The following is a 22,531-nucleotide window of genomic DNA, read 5'->3' as shown; positions in this document are numbered from 1 at the left end:
TGTGTGTGTGTGTGTGTGTGTGTGTGTGTGTGTGTGTGTGTGTGGTTGTAGCTGGGTATGTGTGTGTGTGTGTGTGTGTGTGTGTGTGTGTGGTGTGTCTGTGTGTGTGATTGTACCTGGGTTTATGTGTGTGTGTGTGTGTGTGTGTGTGTGTGTGTGTGTGGTTGTAGCTGGGTGTGTGTGTGTGTGTGTGTGTGTGTGTGTGTGTGTGGTGTGTCTGTGTGTGTGATTGTACCTGGGTTTATGTGTGTGTGTGTGTGTGTGGTTGTAGCTGGGTATGTGTGTGTGTGTGTGTGTGTGTGTGTGTTAGTGTGTGTGTGTCGTTGTACCTGGTGGATGTATGTGAGTGTGTGCGTGTGGTTTACCTGGGTGTGCGCGTGCTTCCTGGTGTTTCCAGTCGGCAGGAAGCGTTGCGTTGCTCTCAGCACCAAACAGGCTCCGCCCCTCTCTGTTATGTTGCTGATTGGTGTTCTGAAAGTAACCATGACATCCCAAAAGCAACACATGATACACAATGTTATAATATATATATATATATATATATACATACATACATACATACATACATACATACATACATACATACACTATTATATACCTTATACCTTCTTATATATTATTACTACCTTATAACGAGGAGAACCTCCTCCTGATCCCTAACGAGGAGAACCTCCTCATCTCTAATGAGGAGAACCTCCTCCCCATCTCTAACGAGGAGAAGCTCCTCATCTCTAACGAGGAGAACCTCCTCATCTCTAACGAGGAGTACCTCCTCCTCAACTCTAACGAGGAGAACCTCCTCATCTCTAACGAGGAGAACCTCCTCCTGATCCCTAACGAGGAGAACCTCCTCCTCATCTCTAACGAGGAGAACCTCCTCCTGATCCCTAACGAGGAGAACCTCCTCCTGATCCCTAACGAGGAGAACCTCCTCCTCATCTCTAACGAGGAGAACCTCCTCCTGATCCCTAACGAGGAGAACCTCCTCCTCATCCCTAACGAGGAGAACCTCCTCATCTCTAATGAGGAGAACCTCCTCCCCATTTCTAACGAGGAGAAGCTCCTCATCTCTAACGAGGAGAACCTCCTCATCTCTAACGAGGAGTACCTCCTCCTCAACTCTAACGAGGAGAACCTCCTCATCTCTAACGAGGAGAACCTCCTCCTGATCCCTAACGAGGAGAACCTCCTCCTCATCTCTAACGAGGAGAACCTCCTCCTCATCCCTAACGAGGAGAACCTCCTCCTCATCTCTAACGAGGAGAACCTCCTCCTGATCCCTAACGAGGAGAACCTCCTCCTCATCCCTAACGAGGAGAACCTCCTCCTCATCTCTAACGAGGAGAAGCTGGAGGTGGTGAAGGTGGGACTTGCCTTGATGCAGCGGTGGTGGTTGTTGGGCAGGTGGGGCAGTGGCGGGGGGTTCTGGCTGAGGGTGTGGTAGCTGGGGTTGGAGTAATAGCGGTGGTAGCTGTGGGGAACATCTGACAACCACAAAGCTTCCAATCAGCCAATCAGCATGCAGAAGAGCTCAACCAATCAGGACACAGCACATCATCGTCAACTATCAGTTTGTCAGCCAGAACGCAGTTTTATATATATAGTGCTGTCAAGCGATTAAAATATTTAATCGTGATTAATCGCATTAATGTCATAGTTAAAAAAATTTCTATGCTAAGTATCCCTTGATTTCTTTGTCCCATTAATTTTTCTCATTTTAATGCTCTTATCAACATGGAGAAGTGCATCGGCTTACCTTGTGCAAATGTTTTTTTATTGATAACAACATTGGCATATACTTATCAAAACAGGACGATCCAAAAAAAATGGATCGTCCTGTATATAAAAATGTGGACGATCCAATTTTAACGCTGTTAAAAGTTGGTTTGCGTTAACGCCGTTAATAACGCGTTTAACTGACAGCACTAATATATATATATATATTATAAAGGTTATATTATGTGTGCTTGAATTATGTGTCAATTATGTGCCCCCCACCACCACCCTGCCTATCTGTCTCTGTCCCCCCCCCCCCCCCCCCCCCCCCCACCACCCTGCCTACCTGGGACAGCATACTCAGAAGTGGTGGTGCGGCTGGTGGAGAAAGAGACGGTGGGGGTGTTGTTGTGCTTGGCCTTCTGTCTCCGTCGGTACAGCAGCAGCAGGGTGAGCAGCAGCACCACCAGGAGGACCAGGACCACGATGCCAGAGATGGCCCCCCACGACTCCCTCTCCACGGGGGGGACGGGGACCCTCACACCCCCGGAGAACTCCACCCTGACTGGAGGGGGGAAACGGAGAGGAAGTAACCCGTCTGCCCTCCGTAGGGCTACAGTAGGGTATAGCACCCGGTATGAAGGTTAGGAGTACAGTAGGGAATAGTAACAAGGGATGGGGTCAGGGTAACAGTAGGGTATAGTACCCAGTATTATGGTCAGGATAACAGTATAGTACCCAGGGGTTAGGGTCAGGGTAACAGTATAGTACCCAGGGGTTAGGGTCAGGGTAACAGTAGGGTACAGTACCCAGGGGTTAGGGTCAGGGTAACAGTACAGTACCCAGGGGTTAGGGTCAGGGTAACAGTACAGTACCCAGGGGTTAGGGTCAGGGTAACAGTAGGGTATATTACCCAGTATTAGGGTCAGGGTAACAGTATAGTACCCAGGGGTTAGGGTCAGGGTAACAGTAGGGTACAGTACCCAGGGGTTAGGGTCAGGGTAACAGTACAGTACCCAGGGGTTAGGGTCAGGGTAACAGTACAGTACCCAGGGGTTAGGGTCAGGGTAACAGTAGGGTATATTACCCAGTATTAGGGTCAGGGTAACAGTATAGTACCCAGGGGTTAGGGTCAGGGTAACAGTAGGGTATAGTACCCAGTATTAGGGTCAGGGTAACAGTATAGTACCCAGGGGTTAGGGTCAGGGTAACAGTACAGTACCCAGGGGTTAGGGTCAGGGTAACAGTAGGGTATAGTACCCAGTATTATGGTCAGGGTAACAGTATAGTACCCAGGGGTTAGGGTCAGGGTAACAGTACAGTACCCAGGGGTTAGGGTCAGGGTAACAGTACAGTACCCAGGGGTTAGGGTCAGGGTAACAGTACAGTACCCAGGGGTTAGGGTCAGGGTAACAGTACAGTACCCAGGGGTTAGGGTCAGGGTAACAGTACAGTACCCAGGGGTTAGGGTCAGGGTAACAGTAGGGTATAGTACCCAGTATTATGGTCAGGGTAACAGTATAGTACCCAGGGGTTAGGGTCAGGGTAACAGTAGGGTATAGTACCCAGTATTAGGGTCAGGGTAACAGTATAGTACCCAGGGGTTAGGGTCAGGGTAACAGTACAGTACCCAGGGGTTAGGGTCGGGGTAACAGTAGGGTATAGAACCCAGTATTATGGTCAGGGTAACAGTATAGTACCCAGGGGTTAGGGTCAGGGTAACAGTAGGGTATAGTACCCAGTATTAGGGTCAGGGTAACAGTATAGTACCCAGGGGTTAGGGTCAGGGTAACAGTAGGGTATAGTACCCAGTATTATGGTCAGGGTAACAGTACAGTACCCAGGGGTTAGGGTCAGGGTAACAGTACAGTACCCAGGGGTTAGGGTCAGGGTAACAGTAGGGTATAGTACCCAGTATTATGGTCAGGGTAACAGTACAGTACCCAGGGGTTAGGGTCAGGGTAACAGTAGGGTATAGAACCCAGTATTATGGTCAGGATAACAGTATAGTACCCAGGGGTTAGGGTCAGGGTAACAGTAGGGTATAGTACCCAGTATTATGGTCAGGATAACAGTATAGTACCCAGGGGTTAGGGTCAGGGTAACAGTAGGGTATAGAACCCAGTATTATGGTCAGGATAACAGTATAGTACTCAGGGGTTAGGGTCAGGGTAACAGTAGGGTATAGAACCCAGTATTAGGGTCAGGGTAACAGTACAGTACCAGGGGTTAGGGTCAGGGTAACAGTACAGTACCAGGGGTTAGGGTCAGGGTAACAGTAGGGTATAGAACCCAGTATTAGGGTCAGGGTAACAGTACAGTACCAGGGGTTAGGGTCAGGGTAACAGTACAGTACCAGGGGTTAGGGTCAGGGTACCAGTATAGTACCAGGGGTTGGGGTCAGGGTACGAGTATAGTACCAGGGGTTGGGGTCAGGGTACCAGTACAGTACCAGGGGTTGGGGTCAGGGTACCAGTACAGTACCAGGGGTTAGGGTCAGGGTAACAGTACAGTACCAGGGGTTAGGGTCAGGGTACCAGTATAGTACCAGGGGTTGGGGTCAGGGTACGAGTATAGTACCAGGGGTTGGGGTCAGGGTACCAGTACAGTACCAGGGGTTGGGGTCAGGGTACCAGTACAGTACCAGGGGTTAGGGTCGGGGTAACAGTCCAGTACCAGGGGTTAGGGTCGGGGTAACAGTACAGTACCAGGGGTTGGGGTCGGGGTACCTCGGTTGCAGTCCTCGTGGTCCTCAGGAGAACAGAGACATTCCCCCGAGAGGCGGTCGCAGCCAGAGCCTGCGGGGCAGAGGCAGGTCTGGGAGCAGGAGGGGCCGAACCGGCCGGAGCTGCAGGCTGCACACACAGCCACGCAGCACGCGTTACATGGAGCGGACATTGGTTAATGTGGCGTCAGACGTAGAGGTTGGTATTATAACGTAGAACGGGGTATATCATTTAGTTTATGTTGAATAATGATAACAATAATTAAATTGTAGAATGTAGCATAATACTGTATAGTTAATAATGTATCATGTAGTCTATGTTGTACTGTATAGTACATCATGTGTAATGTAGACTGTGTTCTAGTATATATTGTAGTATATAATGTAGTATATAGGGAGTCTAGTATATAATGTAGTATATAGGGAGTGTAGTATATAATGTAGTATATAGGGAGTGTAGTATATAGGGAGTCTAGTATATAATGTAGTATATAGGGAGTGTAGTATATAATGTAGTACATAGGGAGTGTAGTATATAATGTAGTATATAGGGAGTGTAGTATATAGGGAGTCTAGTATATAATGTAGTATATAGGGAGTGTAGTATATAATGTAGTATATTAGGGCGTGTAGTATATAATGTATTATACAACGGGGGGCCTGAATCCAGCGATCTGATTGGTTCCTAACTGTTGTATAATGAGCGTATACATAACTGCCATGACGCCCAATCATTTTGTGAAAGTATCACTCCGCGCCTTGAAGTGGAAAGTGTCAAAGAATACAACCGTATTTTTACTAGTGTGTGTGTGTGTGAAGTCATTTTGCCATAATTTTAACAGTTGTATAAAAGCAATAGCACAGTTCACTGAAGTCGAAAATCGGCGAGTGAACTGCTCCATAGGATAAATTGCCGGCGAACCGCTCTATCGGAGCCTTCTCTCGGAGGGACGCTAAAGTGTGTTGCATAGCGACCGTCGATGCATAGCGGCAGCCAGGAGGGACTACTTTTTGGTAGTCTTTAATAAAACGGCTATTTTGACTTTCTTGGTTTCTTTTTAAACGTAGTGTGTCTATGACTTTCGTTTCGCCATAACAGTAACCGTTGTATAAAAGCAATAGATCACTTCAGTCAGTGGCATGTGCTCATTATACCACTGTTAAGGGGCGTTGTTCGGCCCTCCGCTGCGCGTCGGGGCCGGACAACGCCCCTTAACAGTGGTATAATGAGCACATACCACAGCCTGGCGGGATCTATTGCTTAAGTATATAGGGAGTTCAGTGTATATTGTAGTATACAGGGAGTATAGTAGTATATATTGCAGTATATGATGTATAATTCAGTATATTATGGGCTGGTTCTTACCCTCACATTGGCCGTCCCGTGGGTTGCAGGAGGAGCTGTTGGAGCAGTCAGAGCAGCTCTCAGCGCATCGCAGCCCGAAAGAACCAGGCGGACAGGCTGGAGAACACAGTACATATGTAGTACTCTGTATACTGTTATATATACTATAGACTAGAATACGACCCGACCAGTAATCACTACCAATGTACTTTAATATCATACTACCATCTTGATCTATTATACTACCATAGTACTATATTATCATTTCTACCATCGTAGTAAATGAATCATATATTAATATGGTAGTATGTCAATATATTGATATAACATATACACACACATATATATATATATATATATATATATATATATACATACTGCATATATAATATGGTTGCCTAGGAGTCCGTTTCATCACTTACTCTTCTCACAGGCGGATCCCCAGTACCCATGGCGACAGACGCAGGCGCCCGTCTCCGGGTGGCAGCGGTCGCCATGGGGACAGTGTTGGGCGCAGCTGTGGTTACAGTGGGGACCCCACTGGCCCTCCACACACGCCTCACCACAGCGGGCTCCTGACAAATCACAATAATAATTAATATACTGTAATAGTAAATTATTAAATCATAACTAGCCCAAATAATCATGATAACTAGGGTCAGTTACCAGGGTAACTAGGGTGAGCCAATATGCTAGAGTCAGTAACCATCTTTACCAGGGGCAATGGCTCTGTCCCTTGTTACATTTACCACAGTTCTCTCTTGTTAATAAACCTTCTACATTTACAGCATTTATAAAAACTAACTGCTCAGCTTCATAAATTCGCAATTTCTTGAGAACCCTGATAAAGGTTGTCTCTTACCCCCCCACCCTGGCAGACAGCGACACTCTCCACTGGTCGCCTGGCAACCATTGGCGTTGATACAATCACACTTCTTCTGGCAGCCCGGTCCAAACATGCCCATCTGAACGAGACGCACAGGAGATCACACTCAAATACACACCAATACACTTGAGGATCTAAACCAGCTCTCTAACTAGCTGGATCTGAACCATATCTCTAACTAGCTGGACCTGAACCATACCTCTAACTAGCTGGATCTGAACCATATCTCTAACTAGCTAGATCTGAACCATATCTCTAACTAGCTGGATCTGAACCATATCTCTAACTAGCTGGACCTGAACCACCTCTCTAACTAGCTGGACCTGAACCATATCTCTAACTAGTTGGACCTGAACCACCCTTCTTACTAACTGGATCTGAACCATACCTCTAACTAGCTGGATCTTAACCACCTCTCTAATTAGCTGGATCTAATTCACATCTCTAACTAGCTGGACCTGAACCATATCTCTAACTAGCTGGATCTAAACCACCTCTCTAACTAGCTGGATCTGAAACACCTCACTAACTAGAGATATGATCTGAACCACCTCTGTAACTAGAGATATGATCTGAACCACCTCTGTAACTAGAGATATGATCTGAACCACCTCTGTAACTAGAGATATGATCTGAACCACCTCTGTAACTAGAGATATGATCTGAACCACCTCTGTAACTAGAGATAAGCTCGCTAGAGATAGAGTAAGAGCCCCCTGCCCCCTCTCTAACTAGAGATAGAGTTAATAGAGATAGTAGAGTTACTAGAGATAGGGCTGGGACTCACAGGGCAGGGCTTGTCACACAGCGCCCCCTGCCAGCCCGCTCTGCAGCTGCAGCTGCCGTCCTCGGGGCTGCACTGGGCCCCGTTGGCACAGAGACAGGTGGCGTTACAGCCGGGCCCCCAGGAGCCCCTGGCACAGCGCACCGAGCAGTCCAACCCCCGCCAGCCTGCACACAGACAGGCAGACAGACGGGTGGAGAGACAGGAGACAGACGGGTAGCGGGACAGACAGAGAGACAGACGGGTAGAGAGACAAGAGACAGACAGAGGGAGAGACAGAGAGACACACAGAAAGGTAGAGAGACAGACAGGTAGAGCGACAGGAGATATACAGAGGGAGACAGACAGGAGACAGACAGGTAGAGAGACAGGAGACAGACAGGTAGCGGGACAGACAGGGAGAGAGACAAGAGGAACAGACAGGTAGAGAGACAGGAGATAGACAGAGGGGAGAGACAGAGAGACAGAGAAGTTGAGAGACAGAGAGAGAAACAGACCAAAAAAGGTGTAATTAGTAAATGAGTCATTAGTAAATCATGAGCTGTTATTTGATGGATTACGTATTGGCTACACCTGTAATCTGATTGGCCGCGGTCTGACTGACCTGCGGTCTGACCGACCTGCGGTCTCGGTGGTCACGCGGTGGTTGAACTCACCCTCCTTGCAGAAACACGCGCCGTCCAGGTGGGAGCAGTCGACGGCGTTGAGGCAGGAACACTCCAGGGAGCAGGCCTTCCCGTGGGCCCCGCTCTTGCAGGGGCTCTCACAGTGGGGCCCCTGAGACAGAAGAGACAGAAGATATACAACAACAATAAAGACATATGTACGTACTACGTACACAAAAAAGGGGGGGGGGGGAATAACCCCGAACCCTCAGCATTAATATTTTATATAATATTGATCATATATAAATTCTATACTTGTCCATAATAGAATTGATCCTTTATTGCATTCTTATTTTATTATTTGAGCGGGGGGGAAAACAGCCACGCTACAGTCTCTCTTTCTAAACAATAGGATTCTACTTCGTGTTTTGGCCATGCTTCAGATATGTGGGGAAATTCACAGTTTTGTATGCTTTGGGCTTCACACGCGACCTCAAACCCCCTCACCGTTAACCGTCAGTGCCTCTTACCGTAAACCCGGGGGGGCATTCGCAGGTTCCCGTCGCGCCGTCACACACACCTTTGTTTACACACAAACAAGGCTCCAGGCAACCGTTGCCGTAGAAGCCGTGAGCGCAGGTCTCGTTGCAGTACAGGCCCGCCCAGCCTGGCTGGCATGTGCACTCGCCTTTCATTGGATGGCAGCTGGCCAATCAAAACACAGGTGCACACTGGTTACATGATTGAGGAAGCTTGTGAACAACTAAGGGTGTTATTCTTATGACGTCAACGTTATAATGAACGAGGCGTCCTCTAATTAAGAGTCCCCCCAGGCCATCCCAGTACTTTAGTGTGTGCAGCTTGAGTGCGTGTTGTACCACTGCATTACCAGTGTGTGTACTGCCAGTGTGTGTACTGCCAGAGTGTGCAGTGCCAGAGTGTGTACTACCAGAGTGTCTTACCTGAGTGTGTGTTCCTTCTGGCAGAGACAGGTCCCCTCACAGGTGAGGCCAAACGTCCCGCGGGGACACATGGGCTCCCCGCACTGGGGCCCCCGGAACCCGGGCTCACACAGACAGCCGCCGTCGATGTTGTAGCACCGCGCACCGTTGGCGCACGCACACACGCCTTTACAGTCGAGGCCGTACGTACCTGCCCCACACTCCTCCCTGCACCTGCAACACACACGATACAGCAGGGATGAGGGAGACCGCGCGCACGCACGCACGCACGCACGCACGCACACACACACATGCACACACAGCTACGCGTACACACACACACACACGTTTATATGCAGGCACACACACACACACAAACACACGCAGAGACAGACCAACACGTAAACACACACTCACACACGTAAACACACACTCACACACGTAAACACACACTCACACACATACACGCACACACATAAACATACACACATACACGATTACATGCAGGCACACACACACACACACACACACACACACACACACACACACACACACACACACACACACACACACACACACACACACACACACACACACACACACACACACACACACACACACCACTAGAACACCGTCCTCACCTGGGTCCAGTGTAGCCCTCAGAGCAGCGGCAGGCGCCGGTCTCGGGGTCACAGTGTCCCCCGTTGTAACACACACAGTCCTGCAGGCAGCTGGGGCCCCACAACCCCTGGGGACACCGCTCTGTGCACACCGTACCCTGAACACACACACAGGTGTACGCACGCAACGCACACACGTCACACGCAGCGGCGTACACGGTACTAGAGACACATCTATGCCTGTATGTATGTATGCATGTATGTATGTATGTGTGTATGTGTGTTTGTGTGTGTGCGTGCAAGTGTGTTTGTGTGTATGTTTGAATGGTGTGTGTATATATTTCTGTGTCATGTATTCAGATTCAGAGTCCAGTAGAGATGCGACTGTACCATCCATCCATCCATGTGCGTGTGTGTGTGTATGTATGTGTGTGTGTGTGTGTGTGTAAGTGTAAGTGTTTGTGCGTTTGTGTGTGTAAATGTGTGTGTTTGTAAGTGTGTGTTCCTGTGTCTGTGTGTGTCTGTGTCTGTGTCTGTGTCTGTGTGTGTGTGTGTGTGTGTGTGTGTGTGTGTGTGTGTAAGTGTAAGTGTAAGTGTGTGTGCGTTTGTGTGTCTAAGTGTGTGCGTTTGTGTCTAAGTGTGTGTGTCTGTGTGTGTGTGTGTGTGTGTGTGTGTGTGTGTCTGTGTGTGTGTGTGTGTGTGTGTGTGTGTGTGTGTGTGTGTGTGTGTGTGTGTGTTTAAGTGTGTGTGTTTAAGTGTGTCTGTGTGTGTGTCTGTGTGTGTGTCTGTGTGTGTGTCTGTGTGTGTGTCTGTGTGTGTGTGTGTGTGTCTGTGTGTGTGTGTCTGTGTGTGTGTGTCTGTGTGTGTGTGTGTGTGTGTGTGTGTGTGTGTGTGTGTGTGTGTGTGTGTGTGTGTGTGTCTGTGTGTGTGTGTGTGTGTGTGTGTGTGTGTGTGTGTGTGTGTGTGTGTGTCTGTGTGTGTGTGTGTGTGTGTGTGTGTGTGTGTGTGTGTGTGTGTGTGTGTGTGTGTGTGTGTCTGTGTGTGTGTGTGTGTGTGTGTCTGTGTGTCTGTGTGTGTCTGTGTGTGTGTGTGTGTGTTGAGCCTACCCTCCATCCGGGGGGACAGATGCAGACGCCCTTCCCCTGGCAGATGCCCCCGTTCTGACAGGCACAGCGCAGGGCACAGCGCCCCCTGGTGCAGGCCTGCTCACAGCTGGAACAACCACAGAGCGTCAGCCTGGTCCTTATTCAACGGTAATGTATCACAATGTCCTCATAAACCCAGGACGTTAATATCATGTCCTCATAAACATCATGTCATCACAATGTCCTCATAAACACAGCATGTTAACATCATGTCCTCATAAACATCATGTCATCACAATGTCCTCATAAACACAGCATGTTAATATCATGTCCTCATAAACATCATGTCATCACAATGTCCTCATAAACACAGCATGTTAATACAATGTCCTCTTAAACATCATGTTATCACAATGACCTCATAAACCCAGGACGTTAATATCATGTCCTCATAAACACAGCATCTTAATACAATATCTTCATAAACATCATGTAATTATAATGTCCTCAAAATATAATGTTAATATAATGGACCCATAAACATCATGTAAGTATCATGTACTCATACCACATCGCCATCAACATAATGTAACAATATAACCGTGAAACTTTAACTATAGTTACAATGGTTTGGCAGTTTATTAGGCTGACGGTGCTGCTTTGGTAACTAGGTTATTGGTGTGATGAGGTGGTCGTCATGGGTAGACGGTTGTCATGGGGAGGTGGTTACCAGCGCGCTGTCAAGGAGTGTGTTCACGGGAGACGTGTGGCTCCAGACTACTGCCAGGGGCGTTGCTTCAGCCACTGGGGTAAAGCTGTCGCTAAGCTCACCGGGACGGAGGTGTGGCTATGGTAATGAGGGCAACGCGGTTGCCATGGCGACCAGGTGACCCCCCCCCCCAAGGTGCACTCACTATGTTCCGGTGAAGCCGTCCCGACACAGGCACTCTCCGGTGGCTTCGTCACACGACCCTCCGTCGCCACACAGGCACCTGTGCAGGCAGCCCTGGCCGTAGGACCCCAGCGGGCAGTGGTCCTCGCAGTGGCGCCCGATGAACCCCGGGAGGCAGCGGCAGGCCCCGGACCCGGGCTCGCAGAGGGCGGCGTTCTCACAGAGACAGGGCCGGCCACACCCGGGGCCCCAGTGAGCGCCGTCACAGTCTGAAACACACGCACACGCACACAAACATAAGCCCACACATAAACGTCAGACACACACACAGACAAACACTCACACACACACTTTTAAGTACAACAACAGTCCTAAAGACACAACCCTGCTATCCTACATCCCTCTTAAACACACAGACTTCTAAACATGCGCACCCTTCTAAACAGGTGCACGCACACACACACACACACACACACACACACACACACACACACACACACACACACACACACACACACACACACACACACACACACACACACACACACACACACACACACACACACACTCGTGCTGGAGGAATGCGGGGGTGTCTGCTCGGGGACCAGACGGTGTGGATCTCTCAGCAGAAGGGCGATGTCGGGCCAACAGGATTGGTCATGGCTTCCTGCTATCTGAATGTGCACAACGTCATGCGCTCTGAATCTCCACCGTCAGGTCCCAGGCGGACGGGAATGTGTTCGGGGGGCTTTGCATCGTGCGGAGCCACAGACACCGGCCTGCCCACCCAGGAACGGTCACAGCTTCCAGGAAAACAAGCCTTCATTCAAGGGAGGCGCGCAGGACGTTTGGCCGCTGGGCTGGCGGGTGCCGGTTGTCTCAACGTTCTGCTGAGTGGGTTCTAATAACAACAGGGTAATAACACGTCACCTCAGACCCTTCTGTTTACAGACCGGGCTACCCAGCATGCAGCGGGGTGACTATGTCGGCCATGTTGGTTCTGCAGGCGGTAAAGTGTTTTGGACACGGCCCAGGACTGGAGGACGGATCTCCGACCTTTATTTGACCTCATTAATCACACACAGATCGTAAGGCCCAATCCCATTTCTACCCCTTACCCCTTCCACTTACCCCTCCCCCTTCCACCTTCAAAACAAGGGGGAGAGGTAAGGGGAAGGGGTAAGTCTAGCTATGGTAGCTAAGATAGGAGATACGGTAGCAGATGTGGTATGCTGCAGGCTGCTATGAGCTATGGTAGGAGATGTGCTATTCTCTAGGTGGGTAGGATAGGTTGTGTGCTGCAGGACAGTAGGAGATGTGGAAGTCTGCAGGACGGTGCGATCCGTGGTATTCTGTAGGCTGTCTACTTTAGGAGTCGGCGGTTCTTCACTGAGATGATGAGGAACGCCACAGATATGATGGGAACATTCCTCTCTCTCCCAAGAGTCCAACTAAACCGAACGCAAGCACACACACACACACACACACACACACACACACACACACACACACACACACACACACACACACACACACACACACACACACACACACACACACACAGAGCAAGCAGCATAATGCCATAAAGGGCTGAGTAAGAGAGGGGCTCATATTTTTCTATTATTGTTGTAACTTATTTATTTAAATGTAGTTCAGCAAAAGATGGAGATGGAGAGAATAGAGAGGAGGAGAGAGAGGTGAGAGTGAGAGGGGAAAGAGAGAGGTGAGAGAGGGTCGAAAAGGGAGGGGGAGAGAGAAAGTTGGGGGAGGGACTGAGGAATAGCAGAATGAAAAACATTCTAGGTTTGGGGGAATGGGGAAGCGGGAGGGGGGAGTAGGGTAACATTTTCCATTTCCTCTGGTCGTGGCTCTGTCACCGACTGGAGACAAAATGGAGAGCAGACTCTATACCTAGCCCCACTCGCACACTGAAACTAGGCTGCAAGCCACGCTCTTACTCTGAAACTAGCCTGCCAGCCACGCTCTTACCCTGAAACTAGCCTGCCAGCCGCGCTCTTACTCGGAAACTAGCCTGCCAGCCACGCTCTTACTCTGAAACTAGCTTGACAGCCATACTTTTACTCTTTGATCGGATTTATAGAAAATTAAACCAGTTTCATCGTACGTGTTTTTCTGTGCGTGCGTGTGCATTTGCCCATGCATGTGTGCGTGCGTGTGTGCTTGCATGTGTGCGTGCATGAGTGCATGTGTGATTGCATGTGTGCGTGCATAACCTCAATTGAATCAAGTAAGTATCTAGCCTGGCAGATCAAGACAGACAGAATGGTAGACAAACAGACAGGTTGGCAGACAGACAGACGGACAGACAGACAGACAGACAGACAGGTTGGTAGACAGACAGACAGACAGACAGACAGACAGACAGACAGACAGACAGACAGACAGACAGACAGACAGACAGACAGACAGACAGACAGACAGACGTCTCACCACTAGAGCAGTCTTCTCCTCTCCATCCTCTTTCACACTGACAGAGGTCTGGAGCCCCACACCTCCCGTGAACACACTCCTTAGCACAGCGCGCTGGAACACACACACACATCAAGTCACCACAACAACCACCGCACCATAACAACCCCGTAACCATGACAACAACCTCACAAAAAGAAATCCCATCACTGAGACGAACACATCAATGGGAGGACCACCTCGTGGGAATCAATGATGATAACAGAAACACAAGATAGTAATGTATAGATATATATGCATATATATCATGTATATAAACACAATAAAGTTTATAGACAATACTTACGGACACATTTGTCTCTGCTCTCGTAGTACGCTGGGCAGCACTGGTACCTCCGGCGGTAATCTGTCTTCACCGCCTGCCGATACGCTGTCTTATAGGTGATCCTGACACACACACACACACACGCACGCACACACGCACGCGCACGCACGCACACACACACACACACACACACACACACAAACACACACACAGACCATACACGCAGGTCAATCTTGGTTCCGGCCAGCAAACAGGAAGTGTGTGAGAAGAGGGGGGAGGGGCTACCTGTGACGGGGGCAGCGATAGGCCGACCGGTGGTCGTAGCAGGGCTCCTCTGACACCTGGTCATACGGCTGCAGGTAGGACTCCTTCACCGAGGTGGTGAAGCTGGGAGAAAGCATCGCCGGGTTACCATTCACGTTTATATATAATTATTAACGCGGTGGTTATTAGGTTGATTTATTATTTGCGTTGTGTTGCGTTGTGCTCGATTCGTAAGGGTGAGGGCTCGGGGTCGGGGTCTTGGAGTTGGGCCTCACCTCTCCCATACACTGCATACGTTGGGGTCTCTGGGATTCAGAGACCAACTGAGACCGCTGAGAAGGAGGAGGAGGAGGGGGGCAAGGCACGGCAGCATCAGCATGGTCCTAGAGAGAGGTCATACAGGAGGGTTAACCCCAACCATAACCCCTGACCCTGACCCACAAACACAGTTTAACACGGAGAGCTGAGCGCCAGAGCGAGACAGCTTCAGTCACATTAATCCCATTGCATCTCTTGTCGTAAAGAGGCATCCTGATGTAGTCAACATTATTAGGATTGAGTACTTAGAGGTTGCCAACGAGTAAGTTAACTGCAGGGCTAATTCCACAAACTAGGATTGTTTTCCATTAGCGTCCAAATTCCACAAACTAGGATTGTTTTCCATTAGCGTCCAAGTTGCGCTCACGGCTCAAGACACACCGTTACAGAAACTAGAGCATGACTCTGACAGGAATGACACCAAGAGCCATCATGCTATGCGTCATTATCCCGAGCCAGCCAGACTAAGTTAGCTCCTTTCCATCTGTAACTGATTGGACCAGGGAAGTCCTTCACAGAGGAACAAACATCAATCTTCATATTAACATCACATCATCATCATATTAACATAACATCATATATCCCTGAATCTGCAAGTTCTCATCTTGGTTCTGTAGCTCAAATGTCACATTGTGGTCTGTTTCCTACACGCGTACGCACACACACACACACACACACACACACACACACAAACACCCATACCCACAGACACCACACACACACACACACACACACACACACACACACACACACACACACACACACACACACACACACACACACACACACACACACACACACACACACACACACACACACACCACAGTCCTCCAGTATGCTGCAGGGTGACACCACAACAACAAGACTTAACGATATATGGTTCTCATTAGGGACTCTGTGGATTTTTCATTAGCTCTTTAATTGGTCTTAGTTAGAAAACACGTGATGCAAACTCTACAGCTCTGGGTTTGAGGAAAAACAAAGTTTGCATGAAGGGTGCATTATGTACATTTCGCTGAATTTTCATGAAGCTCAGCTCATGTGAACTTCAGTAAGGTCGTTCCTGTTTGTCTCAAAGCCTATTTGTCTCGTGTCCCTAAGTCTCGCCCCTCAAGCCTCTCTTACTATTCTTTTGCAACGTTTGCGTGCCCCAGCACGCCTTGAGAACTCTTATCCTCTCTCCATTGAATGAGCTCCGGCCTTTGCCGTCAGTATTATGTAAGCCTTAAAGCAGAATGGGGGTCTTGCTGTCTCTCATGCCTGCCAGCTAAATGGTTATTTTGTATGCATGATTGCTCTGGTCTAAAATCAGTGCCTTAATCAGAGCTCATTAGAATAATGTAAATTATTCCTGTCACTCAGGGAAAGGACTTGAATGGCGCATCAGGAGTCCTTTAATAACTATCATAAATATGAAGTTCTTAATAAATGATATATATCCTAGAGATCCATGTGATGGCTGAATCACAGCTCTTGATGCCCCTGAAGTAGTACATCTACACTTTGATGTGAATTTCAAAGCATGAGTAGTGCCCAGGTCCTCAGGGAAGCTAGCACCCTGCATCCCCATCCAGTAGCAGTACTAGCGGCCGAGCTAACACTGCTAGCGGCCGGGCTAAGGGTGCTGGCATCAGGGTGCTATCATTATTGCTAGTGGTATTAGCTGCAGGGCTAGCAGGGTTAGCTAGCATGGCTCAGGGTCAGGGTGAGGGCCCAAAAGGGGTCCCTATATCTTATCCCCTGTGGAGACCACAGAGAACTTCTATCAGAACAGCTCTATAGAAACACGTCCCCTATAGACCCTAATCTTTACGTCAGTACATAGTTGACTTTCAAGTCAAACATCATTAAGATTAGATGTCACGCACGTTGTTTCCTTCATCAGGCAGGGTATGCGTTTGTGTGATCACATGTGCTATCATTTATCCAATCAGGATGACTAACGATTCAACAGAATTACATTTAGGTAACGCACTAATAATATACGGAAAATATCATTTTGAGACCATTTTAAACGTAACTTTCTTACTTTTATTGTTAATTTTGATGACAACTTAAATGTAATTGAGAACATACTTTGAATGTAGTCTTCATAACTTAATAATATTTCATAATATTTCACTAGACCTGGAAAAAATAACATTTCGGACGGCAGTTTGACAGATCGTATAAGTTTATACAGCTCACAATCGCCTTGTTGTCTTTCTTTATTTTTTTCATTCTCTCCGTCTCTTTTTTTTGTTTGTTTCTCTCTCTGTGGTTTGCAGCCTGCCGCCGCCTTCTCTCCCTCTCCCTCTCCCTCTCCCTCTCTCCCTCCCTCTCTCCCTCTCTCTCTCTCCCTCCCTCTCTCTCTCTCTCCCTCTCTCTCTCTCTCCCTCTCTCTCTCCCTCCCCCCCCCCCACCCCAATCTGGTTGAGTGTCTGTCTCTGTGGTGGCAGCTCAAGGAGAAACTCTGACTCATTCTCTGGAAGAGAAAGTAGAAAAACATATTGAGTGTCCCAGGGGAGGGGGAGTAGGGGGTTACGACTTACGAGTCTGTTGCTGGACTGTGTGTGTGTGTGTGTGTGTGTGTGTGTGTGTGTGTGTGTGTGTGTGTGTGTGTGTGTGTGTGTGTGTGTGTGTGTGTGTGTGTGTGTGGTGTGTGTGTGTTTTAAAGTAAATAGAGTCAACTGAGTTTTAATTTGTTTTAATTAAAGTTGAAAAGAGAGTTAAAAATAGTTTAAATGTCACATTGATCTAATAAGAGACCCAAAAAGAGTACGACTGAATTCGATTTAAAGATTTAACTTTCTGGTCGTAGCTGTGATTATATATATCTGGTTTTAACTTTCTGGATGTAATTCTGGTTGAAACTCTTTGCAAGTTACTCTCTTGTCTTGGTTGTAACTGTCTGGTTGTAACTCTCCTGCGGTAAATCTCTGGTTATAACTCTGTCGTGGCAATACTCTGGTTGTAAATCTATGTTGTAACACTCTGGTTGTAACTATCTGGTTGTAACTATCTGGTTGTAAATCTATGTTGTGTAACACTCTGGTTGTAACTATCTGGTTATAACTTTCTGCTTGTTGTTCTGGTTGTTAGTCTCTTGTTGAAACTCTCTGCAAGTTACTCTCGGGTCTTAATTCTGGTTGTAACTCTCTGGTTGTAACTCTGTGGTTCTAACTCTCTGGTTGGAACTCTCTGGTTGTAACACTCTGGTTGTAACACTCTGGTTGTAACTCTCTGGTTGTAACACTCTGGTTGTAACTCTGTGGTTGTAACTCTCTGGTTGTAGCTCTCTGGTTGGAACACTGTGGTGTTAACTGTGATTCTGGTTTCTGCTGTCCCGTTTGTGAAGGTGGCTGAAGGAGTCTGGCAGTCGGGGTGAATGTGCAGCCCGACGTGTGACGCAGCGACCACAGGCCCAGCCCACCCCCAGTCATTAAAACACAGTTACTGGTAGAGAATATTAAACCCTTAATCCTAAGCATCTGCGTTCTCTTCTTGGCATGCGTTCATCAACCACAGCCTGGCACGGGCCAGGCAACCCGACCCCTGGGAAAACACACGCCAACGATGAGTTAACAAACAAAAACACATACACACTAACGCTGACCCTAACAGAACACATACACACTAACCCTAACGGAACAAATACACAATAACCCTGACCCTAATAAACACATACACACTAACCCTAACAGTACACATACACACTAAGACTAACAAAACACACACACACTAAACCTGACCCTAACAAAACACACGCACACACACACACACACACACATACGCACTGACCCTACCAGAACATACACACACACTTACCCTAGCAAAACACACACACACTTACCCTAGCAAAACACACACACACTTACCCTAACAAAACACACACACACACACACACACACACACACACTTACCCTAACAAAACACACACACACACACACACACACACTTACCCTAACAAAACACACGCACACACACACTTACCCTAACAAAACACACACACACACACACACACACACTTACCCTAACAACACACACACACACACACACACACACACACACACACACACACACACACACACACACACACACACTTACCCTAACAAAACACACACACACACACACACACACACTTACCCTAACAAAACACACGCACACTTACCCTAACAAAACACACACACACACACACACACACACACACACTTACCCTAACAACACACACACACACACACACACACACACACACACACACACACACACACACACACACACACACACACACACACACACACACACACACACACACACACACACTAACAGAACACACACACACACTAACAGAACACACACACACTAACCCTGACCCTAACAAAACATAAACACACTCAACCTAACCAAACACATACACACTAACCATAACACCTAACACTAAACTAGGTTTAGTGGTTGGTCTCTCGTAGGGTAAACTAGGGCTAGAAACTTCTGGCCCTCTGATGGGTAAACTAGGGTGGAGATAAACTAGGGTTGCTGATGCCATGTCTCTGGTAGGGCAAGCTATGTTTAGAGAGGTAAATGAGTTCTGAGTCCCTGATAGAGTAAACATGGAGAGTTCTGTTTTCTCTGGTAGAGTCAACTAGGATTAGAGAGTTCTGGTCTCTGGTAGAGTCAACTAGGGTTAGAGAGTTATGGGTTTCTGGTAGAGTCAACTAGGGTTAGAGAGTTATGGTCTCTGGTAGAGTCAACTAGGGTTAGAGAGTTATGGGTTTCTGGTAGAGTCAACTAGGGTTAGAGAGTTCTGGTCTCTGGTAGAGTCAACTAGGGTTCGAGAGTTCTGGTCTCTGGTAGAGTCAACTAGGGTTAGAGAGTTCTGGTCTCTGGTAGAGTCAACTAGGGATAGAGAGTTCTGGTCTAGCAGGATAGGGTTAGAGAGTTCTTGGCTGCCTCTTAGTAGTGAAGCCACGAGCAGCGTGGCTGAGGCAGCGGTCAGCAGAAGACAGCTTCTCACTAACTTTTATACTCCCAGCCGCTAAGACAAAAACAAACAAGCGTCCAGGTCTATAAAACACACACACACGCACACAAAACCAGACAACACCTAAGGTTAGTGCCGCTCCTTTGAAGGGACATGGTGTTATATCCAAGAAAAATAAAATGGTAAAAGAAAAACACATGCAGGGTTGAGTTGAGGTTGAGGAGCGACATGACCGAGCGATGTCATAATTACACGTTCCCCTAAGCCTCTGTGGGTCGCAGCGCGTGGCTCAACGTACACAACGCACTGTGCACACACTGTGGATAGTAAACACATACACGCCCGCAACGAGAAGAGGAAAATACTACTAACCCTAACCACAACATTAACCCTAACATTGACCAGTTAAGATGAATATCAACAAAAACTGACTGTTTTCTTGCAGGCTCGTTCATGACAATCCTTTCAAGCACCTCCCTCCACCCTGCTCTCTCTGAGACGATGGCTTCTTGGTTATTAAAAGCTGCTCTCGCATTCTAGATCTGCAACTTCTATATTTGATCAATTTAACCAAGGCCACGCCCCCCTCAGATCACTGCCTGCTCCCATTGGTCCAGATGTTCTAAAGATGTCCTGAAGATGTCTGGATCCATCTGCACAACTCTGGAGGCCAGAGTGGCTCCTCTAGAAATAGACATGACCTGTGCTGGTCGTGGAGGGGGGTTGGAATGTAGCCCACATGGCAATAGGAAACAGGAAGTAGGACAGGAAAGACATCCATGCGCCATCACACAGGATGTCCCGGGCATCGCTGTGGATGTCCACCATACACGCACACACACACACACACACACACACACACACACACACACACACACACACACACACACACACACACACACACACACACACACACACACACACACACACACACACACACACACACGTTCAATGCTTATCTTAGAAGATAATGACGAATACACAAGATAAACAGAGTTAGTAGAATCTGGGCCGGGGTACAAAAAGAGCAGTTTGTGTCTTGCTGTCAAGTGGTTCGTAGAGAAGTTTGGTGTCAATAAAAAAATAAAAAAATAAACAAAACAAAAGTTTCCAGAGAAGCCTGTCTGGGCGCTGACGTTCTCCTCCTCTCCACCCCCTCCCATCCTCTCCTTCTCCTCCCCTCCTCTAGCCTGACGTTCTCCTCCTCTGGATGTTGGACTGAAACCTGAGGAGAGCTCTCAGGTTTCCTCTGGTCCCAGCGGTCCTTCTCCTCCTCCTCCAACCACCACCAGGCCACTGGTAGAGAGACCCATACCCTAGGAGAGCAAGCTCCTCCTGCTGATATTTGACCCAGAGCTGGTAGAGGAAGACTTCCTCCTCCTCCTCCTCCTCCTCCTCCTCCTCCTCCTCCTCCTCACAGCGGGCCATAGTGAGGAGCTGGTCTGCTGGAGGAGGAGGAGGAGGAGGAGGAGGAAGAGCGGGTCTGATATGAGGAGCAGCTGGCTGGCAGAGACTTGTAAAGAACCGCCGGCTGCTCCACTGAGAGTGACTCGTCACTTCAGCTTTTCGTCAACTACGATCCAGTTGGAGATGTGTCACGTCCTGACAAAGCAAAGAAGGCTCAGAAATACTGAGCACACTGGAATTTGTTCCAGTGTGCTCACTGGAATTTGTTCCAGTGTGCTCACTTATCTGAGTGTGCAGCGGTCGGGACCCCGAGACAATCTGATTATTTTTTTGGGGCCGACTAAAGGAAATAGTTCAAGAATCCCTGCTGTGCCTGAAGACCAGACCCATGATCACACTCACCTGTTGACTCGAGTTCGAAACCAACAACAGTGGGACAGCTGTAAACAGTTTATTAAAAACATTAGGCTCTCGCTTAATGATCCATGGTGTGGAAACCACTGGAACAAACACAGAACCCTGATCTCCCCTCTAATCTCTCGCATGCATGCGTGCACACACGCACGCACACACACACACGCATACACACACGCGCGCGCACGCCTGCATACACATACACCCAAGCCTCATGCATTTCTAGAAAGGTACACAAGTTGAACATACAGTAGCATATATTTAAAGGTTTAATGCAAACACACAGAAATACGTGTTCAATGAAGAGCGTTTAGTAGAAGATAAGAGCTGTCTACTCTTCAGAGATGGTTTCCAGGACGAGAAAGAGAGCCGTCCATAAAATATGAAGGAGTGAGAGAGACATCTTATGAGGAATAGAATCATCTTCTCTCTCCCTCACTTCTGCAGTTTATGGCCTCCACAATGCCAAGGAACCCATCGACCTGGACGCAAGCTGCTCTCAACGCTAGGTTAAGATATAGCATCACAACACAGAGACTAAGCTGAGCGACAGCATCACAAAGCTAAACTACTACAGTATCACGATAAAGAAACACCCATAATCAGCTTTGTACTCTTTGTACTTTGTATGAGGTCCATCCAAAAGATTCACCTTGTATCCAAGCACCTAGTAGACTACATTATTAAGGACCTAGTGAACTACAGGACCTAATTGACTATTCGATTACAGTATCACAGCACCTTGAGGGCTACAGTAATTAGGACCTCGTGAACTACAGTATCCAGGGCCTAATGGTCTACTATAGTATTAAGG

General features: G+C 48.0%; 1 protein-coding gene across 1 annotated transcript in view; it reads right to left on the bottom strand.

The window, feature by feature from the left end:
- The window catches only part of pear1 (platelet endothelial aggregation receptor 1), a 28,592-nt gene that overhangs the window by 3,358 nt on the left and 2,703 nt on the right, over positions 1-22,531 (bottom strand). Inside the window, exons 2-19 of the mRNA XM_060065924.1 lie at positions 14,894-15,001; positions 14,640-14,741; positions 14,376-14,476; positions 14,051-14,143; positions 11,622-11,868; positions 10,729-10,834; positions 9,644-9,780; positions 9,024-9,236; positions 8,592-8,766; positions 8,113-8,233; positions 7,460-7,623; positions 6,649-6,751; positions 6,209-6,361; positions 5,808-5,903; positions 4,446-4,571; positions 2,063-2,281; positions 1,375-1,484; positions 366-471 (exon numbers count right to left, since the gene is read on the bottom strand). Coding sequence (XP_059921907.1) covers positions 366-471; positions 1,375-1,484; positions 2,063-2,281; positions 4,446-4,571; positions 5,808-5,903; positions 6,209-6,361; positions 6,649-6,751; positions 7,460-7,623; positions 8,113-8,233; positions 8,592-8,766; positions 9,024-9,236; positions 9,644-9,780; positions 10,729-10,834; positions 11,622-11,868; positions 14,051-14,143; positions 14,376-14,476; positions 14,640-14,741; positions 14,894-15,001 — 2,480 coding nt within the window. The remainder of the gene's footprint in view (positions 1-365; positions 472-1,374; positions 1,485-2,062; positions 2,282-4,445; positions 4,572-5,807; positions 5,904-6,208; positions 6,362-6,648; positions 6,752-7,459; positions 7,624-8,112; positions 8,234-8,591; positions 8,767-9,023; positions 9,237-9,643; positions 9,781-10,728; positions 10,835-11,621; positions 11,869-14,050; positions 14,144-14,375; positions 14,477-14,639; positions 14,742-14,893; positions 15,002-22,531) is intronic.

The sequence above is a fragment of the Gadus macrocephalus genome, chromosome 11, assembly GCF_031168955.1.
Source record: "Gadus macrocephalus chromosome 11, ASM3116895v1".
In the NCBI taxonomy this organism is placed as follows: domain Eukaryota; kingdom Metazoa; phylum Chordata; class Actinopteri; order Gadiformes; family Gadidae; genus Gadus; species Gadus macrocephalus.
This window is presented reverse-complemented; position numbering and strand designations above follow the sequence as displayed.